The sequence below is a fragment of the Sciurus vulgaris genome (genome assembly GCF_902686455.1).
Source record: "Sciurus vulgaris genome assembly, chromosome: 5".
In the NCBI taxonomy this organism is placed as follows: Eukaryota; Metazoa; Chordata; class Mammalia; order Rodentia; family Sciuridae; genus Sciurus; species Sciurus vulgaris.
In genome coordinates, this window is record NC_136465.1 from 76,512,610 (window position 1) to 76,536,101 (window position 23,492).

At 42.5% G+C, this 23,492-nt stretch overlaps 1 protein-coding gene across 2 annotated transcripts; it reads left to right on the top strand.

The window, feature by feature from the left end:
- The first annotated feature begins 1,873 nt into the window (after positions 1 to 1,873).
- On the top strand, positions 1,874 to 22,577 carry FOXJ2 (forkhead box J2). 2 transcript variants are annotated; one of them, XR_013764308.1, is made up of 12 exons: positions 1,874 to 3,016; positions 9,026 to 9,372; positions 10,823 to 10,897; positions 12,624 to 12,692; positions 12,860 to 13,000; positions 13,490 to 13,688; positions 15,626 to 16,027; positions 16,490 to 16,591; positions 17,631 to 17,840; positions 18,419 to 18,517; positions 18,631 to 19,131; positions 19,881 to 22,577. XR_013764308.1 is itself a non-coding variant. In XM_079143146.1 (12 exons), exons 3-12 carry the CDS (start codon positions 9,040 to 9,042, stop codon positions 19,967 to 19,969), a joined length of 1,719 nt encoding a protein of 572 aa, XP_078999272.1. In that variant the 5' UTR covers positions 1,874 to 2,157; positions 2,857 to 3,016; positions 9,026 to 9,039; the 3' UTR covers positions 19,970 to 22,575. The 2 variants fall into 2 exon arrangements, 1 of the variants encoding a protein (XP_078999272.1); XM_079143146.1 differs by lacking the exon at positions 18,631 to 19,131 and having other exon boundaries at positions 1,874 to 2,157; positions 2,857 to 3,016; positions 19,881 to 22,575.
- Positions 22,578 to 23,492: the final 915 nt, after the last annotated feature.

Here is a 23,492-nt window from a genome sequence, read left to right on the forward strand (position 1 = left end):
TGATCATCCTGCCTCAGCCTCTCTACTCTCTGGAGTTATAGGTGTTGGCCATCACACCTGGCTGAGGATGACTTTTATTTCTCACAGTTCAGGACAATGAAATAGAGGTTAAGAGTCACATTGGATTTAAGTGTAAGTCTTGATATAAAACACTACTCTTAATTATGTGAACTATGTGTGACTTATGTGAATTAATTATGTGAATTTAGACACAGTTAATATCTCTAAGTCATAGTTTTTCACACCCGTAAAAGGTATAATTATATTGGCTTATGGGATTGCCAGAAGAATCAAATGTGATAACACCTATAAAATATTTAGCTTGATTTTTTTGTGTGTGTGTGGTACTGGGGATCAAATCTAGGGCCTCACACTTTCTAGGCAATCACTCTACCACTGAGCTACATCCTCTACTCTTTAAAATTTTATTTTCTTAAGCTGCTGAGTCTGGGCCTCAAATCTGGAATCATCTTGCTTCAGACTCCTCAGTTACTGGGAATACAGGACTGCACCACTGCTTCCAGCTATGTGCTTAGCTTTAATGCCTGCACATTATAAATATAATGTAATTATATGTACCTATAATTTAAATAAATTATGTAGTGTATATTTAAACAGAAGACAAAAAACCTTTACTATCTAAAGGTGAAATATAGTCAAGTTGTAATATTGTGTATGCAGTCTTTTCGGGCAATTCAAATATTAAACGAAGGCAATCTTTTTGATTTCATGTTATTTTGTAATAGAACAGAGTAGTTTGAGAAAAGTTTAATAAGCCATAGAATAAAATACGTAAGAGTTTGTAGCATGATCATGAATGGAGGAAGCTGAAGAGGGCTTTCTAGTGGCATTTTCTGTCTTTGAATAGATTGTTCTGTAAGGGGTGGAGGATGTGTTTTATTTATTTATTTTGGGCACCATGGAGTGAACTCGGGGGCACTTCACCACAGAGTCATATCCCCAACCCCTTTTTATTTTTTGTTTTGAGACAGGGTCTAAGTTGCTTAGGGCCTAGCTAAGATTGCTGATGCTGGCCTTAAACTTGTGATTCCCCTGGCTCAGTCCTGGGGATTACAGGCGTGCGCCACTACACCTAGCTAAGGATGTGCTTTAAAGAACATTCTGTATGACACTCAGGACAAGATATTGTAGGATTAGCAAGTGAACTGAACAAGTCATATTTCGTGCCCTTTGTATACTGTATAGTTCAAATTAACTCATTTGGTAATTGCAAGAGCCTTATTGGGTAGGCAGGAGGGGTGTCTGGGTCCCCTCTTCCCGGACCAAGATTGCATAGAATAAAGCCCTTACACAAGTTTGTAGAGCCTGAACAGCGAAGAGGACCCAGATTTTCTGATGTTTATTTTCGGCTGCAAGGTCATTTAACCTTTTACGTATCCACTCATTCAGAAGAGCATTTACTGAACTCCAGGATGATGTCAGGGTAATATATTAACTTCCCCTCAATCTCTATAATCCTTTATAAACTGACTTGGGAAAAGAGAAGCTCATCAAAGAAATTTCTGAGAAAACTGAGGTTGCTCATCTGTACAAAGCATACAGCAGAATGGAAAAAGATCAGAGTACCAGAGTTAGTGTGTAAACTGGAATTGACATTGCAAGGTGTTTACGAGACTCTTCAGACAGGGAGCAGTGGGATGCAACCCTAGGTAGACCACAAGCTGCACGGAGCGCAGCGGAGGGGAGGCGGCTGCAGGTGACTGCGCCGCGACTGGGCGTTTCAGCGGGGAGCAGCCGCGCGGCTGCCCGGCGGAGCGCACACCCCGGCGGCTCGCAGCTCCGCGCCGCCCCGCTCCTCCTTAACCCGCGTGGGGAGGCGGCGGCCCGGCGGGCGGGGGAGGGGGAGGGGCGCGGAGTGCGGCGCGGAGGCCGGGGAGGAGCCGGGGCCTGCAGCGGAGCCGAGCCGAGCCCGAGCCCAAGCCGAGCCCTGACACTGTCCGTCCGCCTTCTGGCTCTCCGGGAGCCCCGACTGGCCGGAGCCCGAGAGGTGGCAGCGCTGGGAGCCCCACGAGCCGAAGGCAGCGGACCGGTCGGAACGGGACTGGAGGAGGCGCTGCCGCCACAGTAGCCAGTGACGAGTCGGAAGCCGCGGCCTCCCGGACCCTGCTGCCCAGGCCAGCCGGGGGAGAGCGGGGAGTACGAAAACCCCACCCTCTGGGACACCCCAGGAACGTGGGTGGGAGCGGGGACCGGAGCACCCTCTCTCCTGTTGGAGGGAAGACCCCGAGCCCCCTTGGGTGAAGGAAAGAAAAGCTCGCTGTAGGAGACGCGGCTTGCCTTCCAGGAGGCGAGGAAACCCCCACAGTGGCTCGGGAGAAGACCCCCAAAAGCAGAAAGAGGCAATCCTCCCTTAAGGAACCCGAGCGAGACCGCCCCAGCGTGTCTCCACCCTCCAAACGCACTCTAAACAGTTCAGGACTTTTGAGGCAAAGAGAAAGGGGAATATGCCTGTGGAGTAGGCACTCTCCATCCTACCCAGCACTCACGGAGGAGAGGCGTTCTTAGGTTCAGAAGCAAAGAACACTCCAGCGAGAGGAGGAATTGGCTTTCCGCCTTTCTGGAGAAAGGCGGAAACTTCCTTGTACCTATACAGTGGAACCGGGTAGAGCCCCTCCGCTCAGATTTCCAGCAGACAGAAAGAGCCCTTCGCCCCCGAAAGATTCAGTTTGGGGGGGAGAGGGACTCCCCCAAGGGGGAGGAGACAACTCCTGGTTGGGAGAGGCTCCTCCCCTCCTCCCCAGGGTAACTGGCAGGGTGTGGGGTGTGTGCCACCTTCCCCAGGTAGGACCTCCTTCTCCTCCCCCACCCACTCCCCCCTCGGCTCCTCATCCTCAGGGGACCCAGTTCCCCTCACAAACTTGGGAGGATCAGCCAAGGACAGGAAGAGCCACTGAGGATGAGACTTGTCAACTGCCTCTGAAGAGGGGAATCCCTCCAACTTCAAACTCCAGTACCAGGTGGTTTCCTCCCTTTGCCGGGGGACTGGTGGAGACAGGTTAGTGCTTTCTTTCATCTTTGTCATCTTTAGGCACCAGTGTACCCGCTGGGGACTGAAACGATAAATCTTAGGTTTCATTACTGGGGAAAGTAGAGTAATAATTCAGAATCCTCTGGAAAATGTGTTCTGAAGGACCTTATGGGTTGGAACCCACATCTTGTTGCAGAGACTCAGAGAAATGGGTTTGTTAGTATTTGAGACTACAGGGAGGAGACTCATTTGAGGTCCCTAGGGAAGTGGATGTATTCTTGTGAGGACAACTGGATCACTGACAACAGTTGCTTTTTCAGAACTCCATGTATACTGTGTAACAATGGACGTGACCTAACTGGACTCTGTATCACCCTCCTTCCTTGGGTCTTTTCACCTAGAGAGTGGGCCCTCACCAAAGTCATGGTGGCATCTTGTGTACTAGCCTGGTCTAGGGCATGCCTAGGTCAGCTAAGTGTCACCAGAGGTGTCCTCTACAACCCCCTGTGATTACTGTTTACAAGCAAGAGAAGCGGTCTGTCCCCACTAACCCTACTTCAGATACTGAGAGTACTCTTCCCCTGACATTCTCATTCCTAACTGGATGTATATCTCTCCCCACAAAATCCAAAGGGAAAATATGAATCCCACATGTCTCGAGGTGAAAAGACAGTGTACAGAGGAATGACCACTCCTGGGTTGAAGTTCTTCACAAATCCTGGATCTACCCCAGTCCTATACCTGTCTCCTTCCCATTCACTGACAGTTCCTCAGCAATTCAGATCCTTGATAGAAAGAGAGAAGGGTTGTTGCTAACCTCCCTTCAAGCTTCCATCTGAATAGTTGACCACTAGGAGATTTGACCTCTGAGGGGTTTATTATTTCTTTCCAGAAATGCACCTAATAGTCTTCATCCTCTGTTTCTTGTTCAGTTTGAGTTCCTCGAACTTTGTGTTTAAGTTTCCCTTCATAAGAAAGGAAATTATCGAAGTTCAGAATCTTCAGAAAAAGCAGGAAGAAGGTGCCAGGAAATTTTTCTAACTGATCCTGGGCTGTGTTTTAGTAGGTTTCTGCTTTTCAACCTGAGGTCACTTAACTGGGTGTCAGGCTTCCTGCCTTACCATTGGGAGATACCTTATCTTTTGTAAGGGGCACTGTACCCCACAGCAAGCCCATGTGAAAGGCTTCCTCCCCTTGGGATATTTCCTCCCCTTTCTGTCTAGGTTGTCAGTGGTCGTTTAAGTCCTTGGTATGTCTACTTGTTCCTGAAAGATACCTGTTGGTGGTGGTATGAGACAGGGCTATACCCCACAGATTTGTATGACTGTGCAGTAGAATGTTGCATGTGTTTCTTCATTGAGGTGGGAGTGTGGCTTCATCTCTTGTCAGTGTTTTGCATAAGTGTTGGAGACAGGGACATGTCCATTTCAAAATGTACTCCAATTCCCTAGAGTTGTGTTTCTGATAGGCCTGCAGGAGCAGGTGACCTGTTGCAAAGAAATGGCAGTGATTAAGGATGCCCAGCTGGGAGAAAAGGCTTGTCATTCCCCTGGCCAAGTTGGAGCTTCATCCCAAGTATCAGGGAAGTCCAGTCTCATGTTGGAACCACTTCTTCAGGAACCAGTAAGGGAGTTTTATCACTCATATCTCTAGTCTCCAAAGGATGAGAATCCCTGACTTCTAAGACTGGAACAGCCTCCCCCACTTTTAAAACAGTCTGTTTCATGCAAAGCACTTTACCAGATTCTGGGGTACAACTTCTGAATAGTTTAGGAAGAAGTGTATCATAAGAGCTCCAGATATACTACTGCTGTACAGTTTAACAGGCCCTGCTAGATCTGAGTTTCCCTAACTCTCCTTGAATACAGGGAATCAATTAGAAGCAGGTGGTTATTGGGTTGGATTAATTAAGAGATAGAAATTGCTGTTTTCCAGACCATGTCTTACAACTACATGGAGTTCCTCTTGAAAGATAGGAGGTAGTGTTTTCCCTATTCCTTCATCCTTGGGGGTTTTTTCAGACTTAGCATTATTCAGTACTCTGGTGATATAATCTCTAAAGGAAAAATTTTCAATTCTGACATTGTATACTTGGTGCAGGCTTGCTGCTTCCAGTCTTACCTCTTTACGGTCTGTCAGTTTTCTAATTTTTAAATTTTAATATTCTCTTTGCACACATGCTGAGCATATACTTTACTACTATGCTACACTTCCAGCCTACTAATATTCTTTTTATTTCCCTGTTCAAAAATAACAGCTATACTTAGGTAGCACATACAAAGTACTTTAAAAATACTAACTTTAAATTCTCATAACAATACTTGTAGGGACATTAATTGTCTCTGTTTTATAGATGGTGAAACTAAGACAGAGAGATTAGGTGACTTGCTTGAGATGGCACAGCCAGAGGTAATAGAGCTGGGATTGAAACACAGGCAGCCTGACTGATTATGAGGTACACTTAGCCACTGACCTATTAGTTTTGGAATTAGGTACAGCGTAGAAAGTTATTACTCCTTAATACCTGACTTTGGCACTATACAGAAAACAATTGCAAGTCATTGAGATAAGATGAGAAGTAAACTGTGTCAGTTATTTTGGATCTTACACATCTCATCCAGGATTGGGCTTTCACTTATCACAGAATGTGTTTCTGTTTTTCTCTTCCTTTCCTCGGGTACTGTAGTCCTCATTAGAAGTTCTGTGGATGTGATGGAGCCTGCCCTTTGGCTGCCTTTCCCAGTTTCTGGGGGTATTTCCTTTCAGTCTTCCAGCACCTGGGGAAGAATGTGGCCTGACTCAGGTTCTGCCCAAGCCCAGTGGCACGAGGCCCACCTGGAATAAGGGGTCTGGGTAACTAGGTTGGTTGGACTGAGAAATGGAACTACCTCTTGTTTGCCTTTCTAATAATAACCCTGAACATTAGCCTGTGCCATTATTTTGGGGAGCGTGGAATGTATGGTAGTCAGGAGCTCATTAAGCTTCATTCCCTTCCCTCCAGGGATAAAGCTTTGGCAGGGTTGATGACTTCATCTCTTATTGAAGGGGGAAACTGAGGCATTAAGACTTCATCAGGGAGCAAGGGAAGGTCAGGGACACTCTGAGTCAGTAGCAGAGTTGCCAACAGAGCTGAGGAACCTCAGTCTCGGAGGTTCTACACACTGGCTGCAATTCAAGAATGGGGAAGTGAATGGGGTCAGGAAGTGGGACAAGTTTTAGGAGAGTGGTGTTGGAAGACCAGAAGTATCTGACCCTGGAAGCTTCTTATAGCTGGTAAGATTGGGTATATTTTGACTACTGAGTTTTCTATCTGGAGAACTGACTGGCAGGGTATTGAAGAAAGGTTAAATTTAACCTCAGTGTCCTAATCTGGTGCTGGGACCAGTAAGGGAAGAAAAGGGCACAGAACAACTAGTAAAAGACTGAGTGCTTCCATTCAGGTGCTTGGAATGTGTCAAATGGATTCTGTAAGCTCTCTAAACACTTTAAATTCACTTTCATGCTCTTGTTCAGTGTTGAGAGAGTTTCAGATGAGATATAAACTGAAGGTCTGTGCTCTTAAGATGAGATTTCCTTCTAGGTGTGGTGGCACATACCTGTAATCCCAGTGGTTCAGGAGACTGAGGCAGGAGTGTCACAAGTTCAAAGCCAGCCACTGCGACTTAGCAAGGCCTTAAGCAACTTAGCTAGACTGTGTCTCTAAATAAAATCTAAAATAAGGACTGGTTAAGTGCCCATGGGTTCAATCCCTGGAAGAAAGGAAGGAAGGAAGGAAGGAAGAATGAAAGATAGATTTCCTAGGGATCTTCCACAGGAAATAATAGGGAATAGAGAGCTGAGCATGATACCTGTAGTCCTTGAGTGCAGGAGTTTGAGGCCACCCTGGGCAATATAGACCCTGTCTCAAGGAAAGAAAATAGGGTAAAACCTCTTTAAGGATCTCTCCTGGGCAGGACCCAGGAGATCCCAGGTCATTGAGAACCTGCTAATTGGTATGTTGCTGTTCAGCTGGGGGAACACAGCTACAGGACTGAGATATTGCCTAAACTCCCTGCTATAGCCCAGAAGCTGGGAGAAGGTGTGTGGTTTCCTGGAATGATTAAGTATCCCTATTTTCCAACTAGCCATGATTTTGGGCAAGGTGGTGATAGTAGGATGAAAGGAGGATGATGGGGAGAGGAGCTAAGGATAAAAGGTAAACCTTTTATGATGTTATTTATAGACACCCCCCCATTTTTTTTTTTTTTTCCTCCTGTCAAATAATTCTTGTGTTGCAATTGGGTCTCTGACTGCCCAGGCCCCTGAGGCACTAAGGTGTTTTCTTCAGCCTTGTGGACTGCATGTGTTTCTGGGCAGGCACAGGACTGTGTACTTGTGTACACGCAGATTGTATTGGTTGGGACCTTGGAGAAGAGGGGAGTGAGAATGCTGACCTTTGCAGAAAGGGTAGGTGTCAAGAACAGAAGAATTACTACTTAAAAGAGAGCCTGAAAGATGTATTGGGGTCAGGAATTGGGTTGGTGAGGATCTTGTCTGAAATCGAGGTTTGACCTGCAAAATGTGTAGAATTGTGTATACTTGTATGTATATGCTCGTGCATATATCTGGCTGTGGGTTTAGACATCACCTACCTAATATGTTTCTGTTCAGGATCTGAACTCAGGCATTCTAGGCCTGACTCCTCTAGAGCAGTGCCCTGGTGGGACTGAGGAAGAAATGCTAGCTGGAATCTGGCAGCTGTGCAGGCACAAACCTGTTAGGCAGCAAGTGCTTAGGGGGTTGCTGGCATCATCTCTAAGGGAGTGGCAAATGGCTACCTAGTGATTCTTGCCAGCCTTTCTAGACCCTATAGTATAGATATCACCCCAACTCTTCACCTTCCCCCACCAAGATGTCACTGTAACAACACCTCTCTGGCAGCAAGAGCACCCTGGCAGTGTGGTTGGCAGCTGGTCGTGCAAACATCAAGTGTGGGCGGTCTGGCAGCCTTGGGAGTTTGCATGGAGGTGTAACGAGCCTGCGTGGCTGGCTGGGAAGGAAGGAGGGAGGAGGAGGGTGGGGAAGGGGAGCCAGCTCTTAGCCCCAGAGTGGCTATTTTTAGTCAGGCTATCTGATTGTTACCCATACACACACAGCTGGGTGTCTCCGTGGCTCAGTGAAGCCTGCAGGCTGAGTGGTGGGAGGTCCTTGCTGATGTTTTTTTTCTTGGTGCTTATGTCTGTGGGTGGGAGCAAGCAAGGGATAGTTTTAAAGGTGTGAGGGTAGCAGTGTACTCAGAATCTCTTTCTTCTGTGTGAATTTGTGCTCCGTTGGTAATGTATGCTATATCTCTAATTGTGACCTCCATGTATGTGTCCCACTGTTTATCTCTTAGTTTTGTATCTGGTCTTTGCTGGTTGTCATATATAATTTATACCTGGGATATGTTTAATATGCCTCATAAGCACATATATCTGAGATAAAAAGGCTGAATGCTCATTATATATTTATATGAAACAACTTTAAAAATGTTGGTATTTGCTTCATTAGTATACATCTGTGTTTACTCAGACTGTTTTTCTTTACATGTATGCTTGTGCTATCTACCTGTGGATGTTGTATGCAAATATAACAAGTGTCATATGATTGGAGAATGGACTAATTTTACCTGCTTAGTGGGTTTTTAAACACGTGTATTGCTGCAAAGTTCTGAAATATTATGTTGTAGGGCTGTATGTAAAGAGATTTGAGGGCATATCTCAATTTGGTATGAGGTTTAACATCTGGTCCTGCCTGCAGAAAGAGGCCTTGTGGAGATGCTCTGCGTTAGATGTAGGATAAGTAGCAGTTGGTCTTCTGTATTTAATTGATGATATATCTGCCTGGGAGTTCTGAGGACACTGGTTGAGGGCCATCCCGGGAGGGGAATCTCCTATGGGAAGTATAGTGGGAAGAAATAACTTCCCTTAAACATTAAGAATCTGGTATTTCTTGTCTGCAGTAACTGGAAGTAACCCTCATCTATTTTCCTGTCTACCTTTTTCCTCTTCTCTGCAGAGCCCAGAAGTAACATGGCTTCTGACCTAGAAAGTAGCCTCACCTCCATAGACTGGCTTCCACAATTGACCCTCCGAGCTACCATTGAGAAGCTTGGGAGTGCCTCCCAGGCTGGAACTCCAGGGGGCAGCCGCAAGTGTTCCCCAGGCTCACCCACAGATCCTAATGCCACCCTGAGCAAAGATGAGGCAGCAGTCCACCAGGATGGCAAACCACGATACAGCTATGCCACCCTCATCACCTACGCCATCAACTCCTCTCCAGCCAAGAAGATGACCCTTAGTGAGATTTACCGTTGGATCTGTGATAACTTCCCCTATTACAAGAATGCTGGCATTGGTTGGAAGGTGGGACTGCTTCTAGAACCTGGGCTTATTTTTAGCCTTTGACAGCCTTTTTCTCTACCTTTGTTTCCTTTCTACAATCTGGTCCAGTTCGCTCTATCTTGTCTCAAAGATAATGTAAATTTAAAAATCTCGTATCTTTTAGCTTTTTCAGAATTGAATGATTTTCTTAAGATATATCAGGGAAACTCCAGTGATGCCAAACCAGCAAGTATAGTTATGGATGCAGGATACTGTTGCTCATCATACCCTCTTTTCTTCTGATTCCTCAAAAAGGACACTTATTCATTTCACAAATATTTATTGCCATTCTGCTATTTTCAAGTCACTGTGCAAGGCATGGCATACCTAGAGGTAGGAAGCCTACCAAATTTCCATAGCTTCATTGCACATAGTCATCATCTTTTGAAAAATATATACCAAAAAAAAAATGTATATATATATATATATGTAATTAGGTCTTTAATCTACAGCTGGTCCACCAAGCAAGTAATACAAAGTTAAGTTGTTTGCCTAGAGTTGAAGGAAGAAGGGGTTGCTCTTCCAAGCAAACAAGGAAGGCTGATATTATAATTTTTGTGGGGAACAGCTCATTTGCCAGTTGTTTTGTAGGAATGGGAATTTAATGTAGTTTTCTCTCTCTTTAAATCAGTTAACTTACAAACCAGACAGTAAACTGAAGACTATTGAAAGCATTCTGCTTTCCTATTGTAAATGTCTCCACTAGACCACAATCTTCAAATCCCACTGAACACATATAAACAATATTTTTCTTTTGTCCAGATGTGACCATTCTATTGAGAGTGAAGGTGATCTGTTCCTTTGTTTTATCCCTGACTTATATTTTGTTGTAGTCTATATAAACAGTTTTTAAAACATTTTTCTTTTTGCTATTGATTGGGGGGATTGAGGAACTGGGCAGTCATGATTTTTGGGGGGGGGAGTACTGGGGATTGAACCACCCAGGGGCACTTAACCACTGAGTCACATCTCCAGCTCTTTTTTATATTTTGTTTAGACACAGGGTCTCACTGAGTTGCCTAGGACCTCACTGAGTTGCTGAGGCTGACCTTGAACTCACAATCCTTCTGCCTCAGCTTCCCAAGCTGCTGGAATTACTGGCATGTGCCACCATGCCCAATGGCAGATATAATTTTTGAGACATTTATATACCTGTTGTCAGTTTGAGTGGAAAAGTTGAAAAACCATATAGTGAGGTTTTCAGATGAGAGGATGGCTATAATGCTGATTAATCTCATCAATTTAATCTCTTCATTTTCTTATCCCCTTGCTCCTGCTTTATGATATGTAATTTCCTCTATCAGTGTAGTTAATAGCTGCTAAATTTACTCTGATCCTTGAACTTTATTGTGCATTATGTTCTTTTATGTCCTATCAGAAAATTTTCTGCTTCACACATGCTTGCATCTAATTTTATATTCTTCTTCCCCAGAATTCCATTCGGCACAACCTGTCTCTCAACAAGTGTTTCCGGAAGGTGCCTAGACCTCGGGATGACCCTGGAAAGGTGAGATACTGCAATGGGAGAATCAAGGGGAGGAGCAGGAGAGTGAAGTAGTTGATGGTCTAGAGTCCTGTGACTGTTTTAATTACCCAGAAGAGGAAATCATGTTAATTAGAGAAGCATCTTTATTTTTCCTCAAAGGAAGAGCTTAGTTGACAAGCTTGTGGGCCCCAACTAGAATGGGTGACTAAGGAAGATTGTGAAATCTTTTTTTTTTTTTCAATAGGACTGTGTGTAAAGTTGATTTTGAAGCTCCCTTTCTTTTGTGTGGCATTCTTTTTTTTTTTTTTTTTTTTTTTTTTTTTTGACTTAATAACCTTTGTATGCTGGAGAGGATGTGGAGAAAAAGGAACACTTTACCCTTTTGGCTAGGACTATAAATCAGTAGAAATCTCCATGGAGTTTCCTCAAAAGACTAGGCATGGAATCACCATATGACCCAGCTATACCACTACTCAGTATTTTTCCTGAAGAATTAAAGTCATCATACTACAGTTTAACATGCATACCCATGTTTCTAGCAGCACAACTCACAATGGCCAAACTATGAAACCAGCCTAGGTGTCCATCAACAGATGAATGGATTAAAAAAAGTGCCATAAAGCAAATTTTTTATTCATAAAGAAAAATGAAATTATGTCATTTGCAGGAAAATGGATGGAATTTGAGAACATGATGTTAAGTGAAATGAGCCATACTAGGAAGGTCAAGGATTTTATGTTGGTTCGCTCATATATGGAAGCTAGACAAGAAAAAGCAAAAGAAAGACTGGGTGGCGGTTGACAGGGTTAGTCTCATAAAAAGGAAAGGGGAATCAGTAGAGAAGAAAGGGACCAGGGGGAGGAAGGAGGAGAGGTACTGGGAATGATTTTGGCTAAATTATATTCTTATACCATATACTTGTATGAATCTATAACAACAAATCCCATCATTATGTACAACTATAATACACCAAAAAAATTATGGAAAGAAATCTCTAGTTTTTACTTTCATAAGAGAAGGGATGAAACATTCTCCCTATTTGCAGAAGTAGACGCTAAAGGCCAGATGAGTTTTGCCTCAGGTCACAAAGAAAGGGAATAGCTGTTTCTTCTCTGGACATTTTGCAGTTCTTTATACTAAATATTGTAGTTCTACCCCTTTAGAATAATTGAGACTTACTTTTGTACCACAGGACTACCTCTGACACACTCAGTGAGCTTTTAGGACAGGTTTCCTTCTCATTAATACCTAGTACCCTCAGGATTCTGTGTAAATGTCTAGTATGCATGGTGGTATATGCCTATAATCCCAGTGATTTGGAAGGCCGAGGAAGGAGGATCACAAATTTGAAGCCAGCCTCAGTAACTTAGTGAGACTGAGACTATTTCAAAATAAAGATTAAAAAGAGCTAAGATGTAGCTCTTAGTAGTAGCTCTTAGCCTGTGAGTTCAAGCCCTGGTGTAAAAGGGAAAAAAAAAAAAAAAAAAAAAAAAGAAGCATCTGTGTAAATGCACAGCCCTGCTCCATGCCCAGCCCCCTGCACCTTTCTCAGTGCTGGACATCAAATCCAGAGCGTCACACCTGCTAGGCAAGCACTCTTCCACTGAGTTACACCCCAAGCTCCAGGCCCATTTCTTAATATGGCTATTAGATTATGTGACTATCTTCCTAAATATCTGTGTTTCCAAAAGTGGGAACTTCTGTAGGTGATTGTTTTTTTCTCAGTGGGAATGGGTTCTTCTTCTAGGGCTCTTACTGGACAATAGACACCTGCCCTGACATTTCCCGAAAGAGAAGACATCCTCCAGATGATGATGTAAGTTTCCTCTTCCTGGGAAGAAGCCATTTCTGAGTCAGTTGTTCTTTCTACCTCCTTTTCTGGATATTCAGTCCTTTCCAAGGCTAAGGTGGAATGCCAGCAGAGGGGTCTTGGGAAGATATTTCACTTTTTCTTACAGATTTCTTTTCTGTCGCAACCCTCAGCTGTCCCAAGACTCCCCAGAACAGGAAGCAAGCAAGAGCCCACGGGGAGGTGTTCCAGGGAGTGGAGAAGCCTCATTGCCTCCTGAGGGGAATCCTCAGATGTCACTTCAGAGCCCCACATCTATGGCCAGCTATAGCCAGGTAGGAAGCATAAGTGGTAGAAGGCACAGGGATGGATGGTTGGATGGATGGTAGTTGGCTTCAAATAGGTTTCTGTTCAAAATTATGTATTATCTGTGATATGTTAGGATGATAAAAATTGGAAAAGAAGGGGAAAGCAAAAGAGGGACTCCCAAAGAGGGAAAGGGAGAGGGAGAGAAAGATGTAACAGAACTTTCAGAAAAATGAGGGGAAAAAAGAGATGAGAAGGAGGAAGGGGAGTCAGAAAAAGCCATGAGAAGGGAAAGAAGAGTATGCATGTAATGTAGGGAAAGGGCAGTCAAAGAAGAAATGGAGAATGAAGCCAGACTTGAGAACAACCAATGAGAAAAGGACAAAATGATGCTGCGCCATTGAATATTTGGGAGGGGACCAAGAGGACAGGCAGAAGAGCCTGGTGACCATTGAAGTGTTGTATTGATCCCTCAGCTGGAACACAGATCAGGACTTTTTTTTTACCTGTTTTTGCAGGGGACAGGGTCTGTGGATGGAGGAGCAGTGGCAGCAGGGGCCACAGGCCGAGAAAGCTCTGAGGGTCCCCCTCCCCTCTATAACACCAACCATGACTTCAAATTCTCCTACTCAGAGATCAACTTTCAGGATCTAAGCTGGTCCTTCCGCAACCTCTATAAATCCATGCTAGAGAAGTCCTCTTCTTCCTCGCAGCATGGTGAGTCAGGAGTTGGGATAGGTACCTGTATTCCCTTATGTTTTTGTATAAGTGGTGACATTCTCTTCTCTCTCTCTCTCTCATTTCTTATATTTATATGCAAAGAAATTGATCACTGTTCATAGGAAACATATCAGGAACTAAAACTGTTTGGCATAGAACAGCTGTTTCAGGGGTATCCTGGGTTATAAACCTCAAAAAAATGAGTTGATGGATTGCCCTGTCTAGAACCAGGGACAGTGATTTTTTTTTCTTCCCCCTCCTGGTGTTGGGATGGAACCCAGGGCCAGTATTTGTTAGGCAAGCACTCACCTCTGAGCTACATCCCCTGCCCACAGGCCATGATTTTATAGCTGCCAACAAGTCATTTAGAGGGTGACCACTAGGGGACAGCAGTAGCATCCTCTCCCAAGAGTCCCTGTATTTTGTTATAAGAACAATTTATTTTTATTCTGTTGTATAGTTCTATTTATATAACCCTTTTTAATGAAAAATTTAAAAGATATGCTAGAGGGAATAGTATAATAGACCTCCATGTTTCCATCACCTAAATTTTAAGTTGCCAATATTTTGTTAAGCTTGTTTATTTACCACCCAGCTTTTTTATGAAATTGGAATAATTTCATGCAATTTCCAGACATCGTTTCATTCCACCCATAAATATAATTTCAATAGTGTGTTGCCAAATGATGAAGATGTTTCCTTTATCTACCTTGCCACCATCACTCCTAACACAGTTAATAATGTTTTCTTTTCTTTTTTTTTTTTATAATTTTTTTTAAATATCATTTAACATCTTAACCGTTTTCACATTTCTTTAATTATCCTGTGAGAATGACTTAAGAGTTGTTATTGGGAGTCCCCTTGAGAGATCATCTCACTCAGCCCTCTGCATTTCTTGACTTTTTTGAAAAAGAAACTAGAGGTAGAGGTAAGGGGTTCAAGTTCAAGTGAGGTAGCTCACTTCTCCTTCTGTGGCCCGTTGTGGGCAGCAGGGGCTTAACAAAATGATAAGAACTGATTAGTAGTCACTTTTTGGAAAATATATATTAATCATTATGAAATTCTTTCTTTTTATATTCCAGGGGATCAGTAGAAATTACTCTAACTCAGGTGGTTGGTTGACTGGAGGTAGGGAGTCCGGAAAAAATGTCTGAACAAAACGAAGTAAAACATTATATTGAATGGAGTGAGGACAACAAAGTATTCACCCAAGTTCAGCTATGACTAAAAGCCCCTATCCCAGTCTCTATTGCTTCCCTGTCCAATCTTCTTGGGAAGTGAATCCATTACCCACTCTGCTTTTCACCCAAGCTCCGTTTGTTGGTAGTGAATAAACGAAGGCAGTAACAGTAGAGGAGTAAAGAGGTACCCAATTGCTCAGTTTTATTTATAATTTCCTTTTTAAATTTCACCTGCTATCTGATTTTTGAAACCATGATTCCTGGCCTATACCAAAATCCCTGAAAAGTAGCATAAAAATTTAGTGCACACTGACCTTTAAATTAAAATGTCAGTGATCTCCACACTGCCAATGCCCTGCCCTAACCTAACTGCTTTCCTATCTGTTATCTGCCAGGAGTGACACAGATATCCTAGGAGTTCTACACATTTTTTTTCTTTCTTTCTTGGTTTTTTGTTTTGTTTTGTTTGTTTTGTTTTGTTTTGTTTATGGTACTGGAGATTGAACCCAGGGGTACTCTACTACTGAGGTACATCCCCACCCTTTTTTATTTTTTCGTTTTGAGACAGTCATGCTAAGTTGCCCAGGCTGGCATCCTAAATTGCTGGGATTATAGGCACAGGGTCCCAGAACACTCTTATTCTTTTAATTCTATAGTTTCTCTCTGAGGTCCCCCATCTTGACCCCGAAAAAATTCCATTTAGGGAAACATGCATTGCCTAAGTCATATGCCTGCTTCTTCCTCACTCTGCAGGCTTTTCGTCTCTTCTGGGGGACATGCCACCCTCTAACAACTACTACATGTATCAGCAGCAACAGCCACCACCACCTCAACAGCAGCAGCAGCAGCAGCCACAGCCACCTCCCCAACAATCACAGCCACAGCCACAGCAGGCACCAGCCCAGGGCCCCTCAACTGTAGGGGGTGCCCCTCCACTGCATACTCCAAGCCCTGATGGTTGTACCCCACCAGGGGCAAAGCAAACTGGGGCTGACAGCTATGGGCCTCCCCCTGTGATGGCCATGCATCCACCCCCACTGCAGCACGGAGGCTACCATCCTCATCAGCACCATCCCCACTCCCACCCTGCCCAGCAGCCACCACCATCACAGCAGCAGGCACAAGGCCAGGCGCCCATCAACAGTACTGGCTTTGGTGAGTAAACAGGGTATAGAGAAAGCTTAGGACAGGGTGAATGAGCCCCTTGTTCTGACTCTGCCATAGAGCCACAGTTGGTTAGGAAGTCAATAGTGAGTCCTTTAGCCTCAGTCTTCCAAGAGCTTATCTGAGCATATGGAAGTTGCTGCATACAGCTCTATTTTATAAAGGATTTGGGGATTAAGGATTTCATTGTTTCCCTTTCATATTTGTGCATCAATTAGGATTTTTTTTTTTTTTTTTTTTTTTGCGTGTTCTTCTGCCTGCGAACTGAGCTGTACTTAAAACATAGATAGCTTTAGCAGTCCTAGATCTCCAGGCAGGGAAAGTCCAAAACTGTTTTAGTAATGCAACTGATAAACTGTGTAAGTGCAAGAATATTGCATGTAGTCAGTCTGTTATCAGTTGACTGCTGTCTTATACTTTACTTTATCTTACTACCCACTTTCTTCTTTACAGCCTTTCCTCCTGATTGGTGCTCCAATATTGACTCCTTAAAGGAGAGCTTCAAGATGGTGAATCGACTTAACTGGTCCAGCATTGAGCAGTCACAGTTCTCAGGTTAGTGCCTAAAGGATGATGACTGGGGGCTGGGGTTGTGGCTCAGTGGTGGAGCGCTTGCCTAGCACGAGTGAGGCACAGGGTTCGAGCCTCAGCACCACATATGAATAAATGAATAAAATCAACATCTAAAAAATATTTAAAAAAAAAAAAAAGGATGATGACTGGAAGAAAAGAATAAGTAGAAAAATCCAATAGAGTGAGAAGAGGGTGGGTAAGTGAAATTTGAAGTATTTCATTATTTCCCCTCTGCATTACACAGATGGATAATATTTTTTAAATATTATTTTATGACTATATGATTCTATATCCTATTCTTTTAAAATATTTTTTTAGTCATAGATGGCCATCATACCTTTGTTTTATTTATTCGTTTTTATGTGGTGCTGAGGGTAGAACCCAGTGCGTCTCACATGCTAGGCAAGTACCCTACCACTGAGCTACAATCCCAGTCCCAGATGGATAATATTGACAATGTCTTCAAATTAATTTTGTCCTAACTCAAAATATGGTAATGATTTCTTCTAGTCAGTTTTATCTTTAGAAGAGGGAAGGCTCGGGGCTGGGGAGGTAGCTCAGTCGGTAGAGTGCTTGCCTTGTAAGCACAAGGCCCTGGGTTCGATCCCCAGCACTCAAAAAAACAAAAAACAAAAAAAAAAAAAAAGAAGAGGGAAGGCTCTTGGAATTTAGAAACCCTGGACCACTGCTTTGTAGTTTTGTCACCACTTCCTGACAGTGTGACCACAGCTAATTCATTCAGTTACTTTGAAAGTTTGTTTTATTCATTGGTAAGATAGAAATTATAATAAGAATTTTGTGGGTTCGATCCCCAGCACCCAAAAAAAAAAAAAAAAAAAAGAATTTGGTAAGGAACAAATAGAATGGGAGCTTGAAAATGTAGGGCACTTAAATTGAATTGTTAATGCATATTATCAATGGTGTTGACTTACGATGTGGGTGGGACAGTGAAATAGAGATGGGTCTGGTAGGGACTCACATGCCTCCACAAAATTAGCATTGCTTGCTTTCCTATTTGTAGAACTCATGGAGAGTCTACGACAGGCAGAGCAGAAGAACTGGACTCTCGACCAGCATCACATTGCTAATCTGTGTGACTCCCTCAACCACTTCCTAACTCAGACTGGTCACATGCCTCCTCAAGGGGGCTCCCACAGGCCACCAGCCCCTGCCCGTATTACTGACTCTTGCGCCCTCACCAGTGGCAAACAGGAACCAGCCATGAACCAAGGTAATGTACACAATAAGCTTCAAGAAAGAGACTGTGATGAAAAGGAAGGTGGGCAAAAAGTAAAAAAGAAATGAGAGAAATAACAGTGATCCATTGCTGAGCAGTGGGACCAGTTTGTTAGCCACATTGACTTAACATCTATCTGTTGAATCAGTGAGTCCTGAAAAATGTAAAAGAAATAGACTGTGTGATTCCTTTTCAGACCTTGGTCTGAGAGATCAAAATGACTTGTGAAAAGGAATTTATTAGAGAAAGTCCCCATTAAAATTGTGTCTCAGTAACCCTTTCCTGGATCATATCAGGTGAATCAAACCATTGAAAGGAGAGAGATTTGATGATCACTGAGCACTCTCTATAATTGTTATTTTTATATTGGCTATTTCACACTTTTAGCATCCATTCTTTTTTACCCTAGGTGATTGAGAACTGGTAACTTTTGTAGAACACTTTCATGCCCACAGGAGCTATGGCAGGGAAAGGAGGTAGAGATTGGTGGAAAGAAAGCTGCAAGTTTTTTCTCCCTACTTTGTTGAGTACAGTGATTCCCCACTCAACTAACTCTTGTCTTATTTTGGCAGTGAACTCCTATGGACATCCACAAGGCCCCCACCTCTACCCTGGTCCATCACCAATATACCCAATCACCACCCAGGACTCAGCAGGATATAATCGCCCAGGTAAGAGCCAGGAAGGGTGTTTCACTCTCTTGAAGTATTAATTGGGACTGAGCACTGAAACAACTGAGCACTCTCTTCCCTGTTAAGTTGTTTTGCTTTCTTCTGACTCTCAGCCTGCTCTCTGTCCTTTTGCCTGCACCTGCTAGAAGGGAGTGAGCTGTCCGTGATTCCCAAAGCCCAAGGATAGGGATGGGCTGCTTACTTGCTAAGAGGTATATATCAGAGGAGACTTAAAAAGTCTGATTTATTTTTTCATTTAGCAGTGCTGGGAATTGAACCCAGGGCCTTGTGTATTTTAGATAAGCACTCTATCATTAAGTTATACCCCCCCGTCCTAGATTTACTTTAAAACTAACTTGTTGTTATAATAATGAAAGGAAATAAAAGCACAAATATAAGCAAAAGATATATGTGGGGGGCATTTGTGTCTAGCTTTAGAATCTAGATGGAAAATATTATTCAGGCAAATAAAATTAATTTTTTATACAAATATGCCTGCTTTGTGCACATGGCTGCTTTCTTGTCACCTGACCAGAGGCTTGGATTATAACTATCTTTTTTTTTTTTTTTTTTTGCGGTGCTGGGGATTGAGCCCAGGGCCTCATGCATGTTAGGTAAGCACTTCACCACTGAGATACACCCCTAGCCTGGGATTGAACTTTGATGGTGGAGGTGGAAGTTGGGGAGACACTGAATTGCCAATAGATAGTATAAAATGAATAGGTCTTTTTCATTTAAATACATTTTATGAAAATCACTCTTGTCATCCTGTATAATCATGAATGTTTTCAATTTTGGTGGTGACATCTGACTCTGTCCATGTAATATGAATTTCTTTTCTTCTTTCTTCTTCTTTTTTTTTTTCTTTTTGTGATACTAGGGATTGAACCTAAGGGAGCTTTACCTCTGAGCTACATACCCATCCCTTTTTATTTTTTATTCCGAGACAGGATCTCACTAAATTGCCCAGACTGACCTTGAACTTGTGATCCACCTGACTCAGCTTCCTAAGTAGATGGGATGACAGGGGTGTGTCATTGTGCCCAGCTTATACATTCAAATTTATATATTGCTATTTAATGTAATATTACATTGTCATGTTATATTATCATAACTAATAGTCTTCATAATATAATAGCTGATGGCACAATATTTTATTGTCATATAACCTGGCCTCCTCTAGTTTATTTTCTGAGCTCTTACTGAAGTGGTGACCTGCGACAAAAATAACTGTAGGCTGATAAAGCAATAGCTGCACGAGTCCTTCTTCATAGTATTATTTGGAGCTGAACACTATCCATCTAAACTGATGGAGCAGCTTCTCATCCAGTCTCCTTTTACTCTCTTTCTTTCTTCCTGACAGCACACCATATGGTCCCTCGGCCACCAGTCCCACCTCCTGGTGCCAGTGAAGAGATCCCTGATGACTTCGACTGGGACTTGATCACTTAATAGAGTGTGGACATCAGCCCAGAGTCTGGTGGTGAAGTCTGACCATGAAGAAAGAGCAACTCCAGCCCATCCCTTCCCCTGCCTGTATATAGATATATATCTTCTTTTTGTTCTTTCTCTGTCAGAGAAGCCACCACAAGATGCTGCCGAAGATAATTTCCTTTTTCTTGTCTCATTCTTCTCTTGTCCTTTCTGTTTTTCCCTAATTCTTTTATTATTATTCTAATTATGTTATTATTATTATTAATATTATTATTGTTGGTTATATATACTGTCCCTAATCTCCTGTTCCTACACCATGAACTATGTCTGCCCCTTGCTAATTTAAAATCATCAGGTTGGAAGACAAGGCCATGATAGCTGTACAGAAAGGTCTCAATTTCTCAATGCGAACCCATGTCCCAGCTTTAAATTGTTTACTGTTCCTGTTTGTTTCAGCTCAGGACTGGAGAGTTCACACTGTCGAGTAGAAGGGGTCTAAAACATTGCTTGGCAGCCATGAATTTGCAGGTTTTACTAAATGGTGCTAATTCTGTCCTCTGAGCTCATCCCTGTCCCTTTATACCATCAGTCCTTACTTCTGATAATCCTCATTCCCCTCAAGGATAAAAGGGATGATGGTGCAGGAGGGCAACAATAAAATCTTAGTGGAATTAGAGACTGGATTGGGTTGAGTAGAACACTGTGGAGAAGTGATGGAATATAAGTGTGCAATTGGGTATATACTGGTATGTCACATAAGCTTTCGATGGCTTATTCTTAGCCCATTCTCTAAGGAAATTGGATTGACCTTGGCTTGAACTCTTTTTCTATGGTTGGGCATGAGGACAACTATTCAGCATAGACCCTTCTTCTTGGAGATGATTTCAACTAAGCCGTTTTGGCTTTTTAAAAATAATTCTCTCTTAAAATTAATGATGGCTCTTACAATTATTGATTGTCATCCATTTCCTTTTTCCATGGAACAAATATCATTTTGCCCACTAGTTATTTGCCCTAATCTTTAAACCATCTTGTTTACTTCCTTTATTTTCTGGAAGTCTCAAGAAAGAAAAAGTAAGGCATTCATACTATGAGAATCTTTTCCCCACATCATAGCATACTCACACCTACAGGACTAGTAGTGGAGGTGGGGAGAGGAAAAGAGAGCTGGCATAGATATGGATAGGGAATATTTCATGTATTTAACTACATAGGAAGATGCTACCCTTGAAATCTAGATCATCAGGGCTGAAGTTTTTGCAATTAGGCTCCTGATAGGTAGAGGAAATTAGGAGAGGGGAGCAAATAATCTAGAAGAAAGTTCAGTGAGGGCCAAGGGCAACTTCCAGAAGAAATTACAGGGATAACTTATTTCCTTCAACAAGAGATGGCCATGATTTATTGCTGCAAAGTTCTTAGTGTATATTTAATGTTAATTGTTGCATTTGAGTTAGGTGAGGGAAGAACAATTTTATTTTTATTTCACTGAATTTTCCCTTTCTAAAAGCTGCAGGACAGAATGTATGGAATGGACACGGCCCTCTGTGTGATTTGCACTGTTTGTTCATATTCTTTTATTTATCCATGTTTTCCAAGATATTGGGCTTTCTGATCTCCTGCTTTTCCCTGTCATTCACCCCTTTCCTTTATTTGGAAAGGGGTTATATATGAGAGTTTGTTGGAGAAGTCCAGTGAGACTGAAGTAAAGGGGCAAGATAGGGCAGTTAACTAAAGAGCACTTTATTTCTTTGAAGCCTTTGTAAGAAAGAAATGGGGGTGAGATTGGATTGAATCTCTCATTGTGTTGGAGAGTACTTAGTGGGGTTGAAGTATGACACAATATTTTTCTTTAGGGAGAAGAGCATTTCTCATAGAGGGTGGCAAAATGCCTTTGCCCAGTGTCCCTATGTTAGGTATCTCTTCCTTATTCCTTCCATTCAAGGTGCATCCTACATACAACTTCCCTTCAGTTCTCCCCAAGATTCCTTCTTAACAGATTAACACTTCTCTTTTCTAAACCCCTTTCTACTCAGTTCCATACAGAGTTAGGAAGGGTAGGCTACATCATACACACAAATACCCCTTGTTCATCTGTGTCTTCTGAAAACTAGTCTCATTAAGAATGCCTGTGAGCGGCCAGAGTAACTGAACTTTGGGGGCTGGGACTGGAGATTGGTCAGCAGGCTCTTGAGATTCAGCTTTTCTCTACCAAACTCAGCCTTGCTAAATGTCACAGGACAAACCTGACTCCCTTTGGGCCTCAGTTTCTCTTCCCCTCCATGAAATGGAAAGAGTATTACTTTTTCTTGTTGGTCCAGCATTGCTGGACGCACAATATAGTTGTTGTTGTATTGGGTGATGTGTGAAAAATGCGGGAGCTCACTGCCTATGTGAGGAAATAAGGGAGGAAACAGAGGAGAGGGACAAAAGTTTGGAATCAACCTAACCATCCCAGGCTTCCTCTCCTCAACCCCCATGTTTCTGGTCTGGTGAGTCCTTTATACCACCCATAATGCTTTGCATTGGTGCAGGCTGGGAAGGGTGTATGGTCTCACAAGTTGATGTTGTTGGGTTTGTTTTTTTGTTTTTGTTTTTGTTTTTTTTTTTGCATGCTTTCTTAATAAAAAAAAAAAAAAAAAAAGAATGTTTCCAGTTTTATCTTACTAGTATTGGTCTCCAATTTCTTTTTGCCAGGTAGGACTGGAGAAGTGTGAAGGCCTTATAGTTTCAGTTTTCTTTTTAGTTCCTTTCCCACACCTCACCTCTGGGTTTAATTAGTTGACCCTGGACTTTTTTTCTGTTTTTGTAATACTGATGGAAAGAACTAAAAGTATGCCTTTAACAGTCCTTTTCTCAAATGCTACTAAATATAGTGAAATCTTGTTGGGATGGTCAGTAACCCCTTGCAGGTTCATGGATGGAGAAGGCCCACCTTGCTCGCCTTCTAGAATAGTTTACGATTCAAAATACTACACCTTGGGGGTAGAGTTGTGGCTCAGTGGTAAAGCACTTGCCTAGCACATGTGAGCACTGAGTTTGATCCTCAGCACCACATAAAACTAAATAAGTAAAGGCTTTGTATCCATATACAACTAAAAGAAATATTAAAAAAAAAAATACTCCACTTTCAGGATTCATGTCCCTGTCTAGGACTTCCTAGAGAAGACAAGAGTTATGGGTAGTCATTAGCCTTTTATTATTTATTTATTTTTAAAATCTGAAATGAGAGAATTCTACTTGTAGAAATTTCTTCAGAATATAATTTTAAAGTAAATGGACCTCTCAAAAGGAGTCTAACAATTATAATTATCCATTGTATAGTCAGTCTTCATAACTAGACCGAAAGCATTCCCATAATATCCTATACACTAAACCCAGGAATTCGGAACTTACTCCTAGGGTCTTATGGGATATGTTGGGGTTTCTGGAAGCCTGGCGAATTCCTATTATTGCAAGTTTACTGTCATTTACTATGAGATTTATTTAGTGCATATTTAGAGGTTACAATATGTTCTGAGTATCCATTAAAAGGATCCATGAA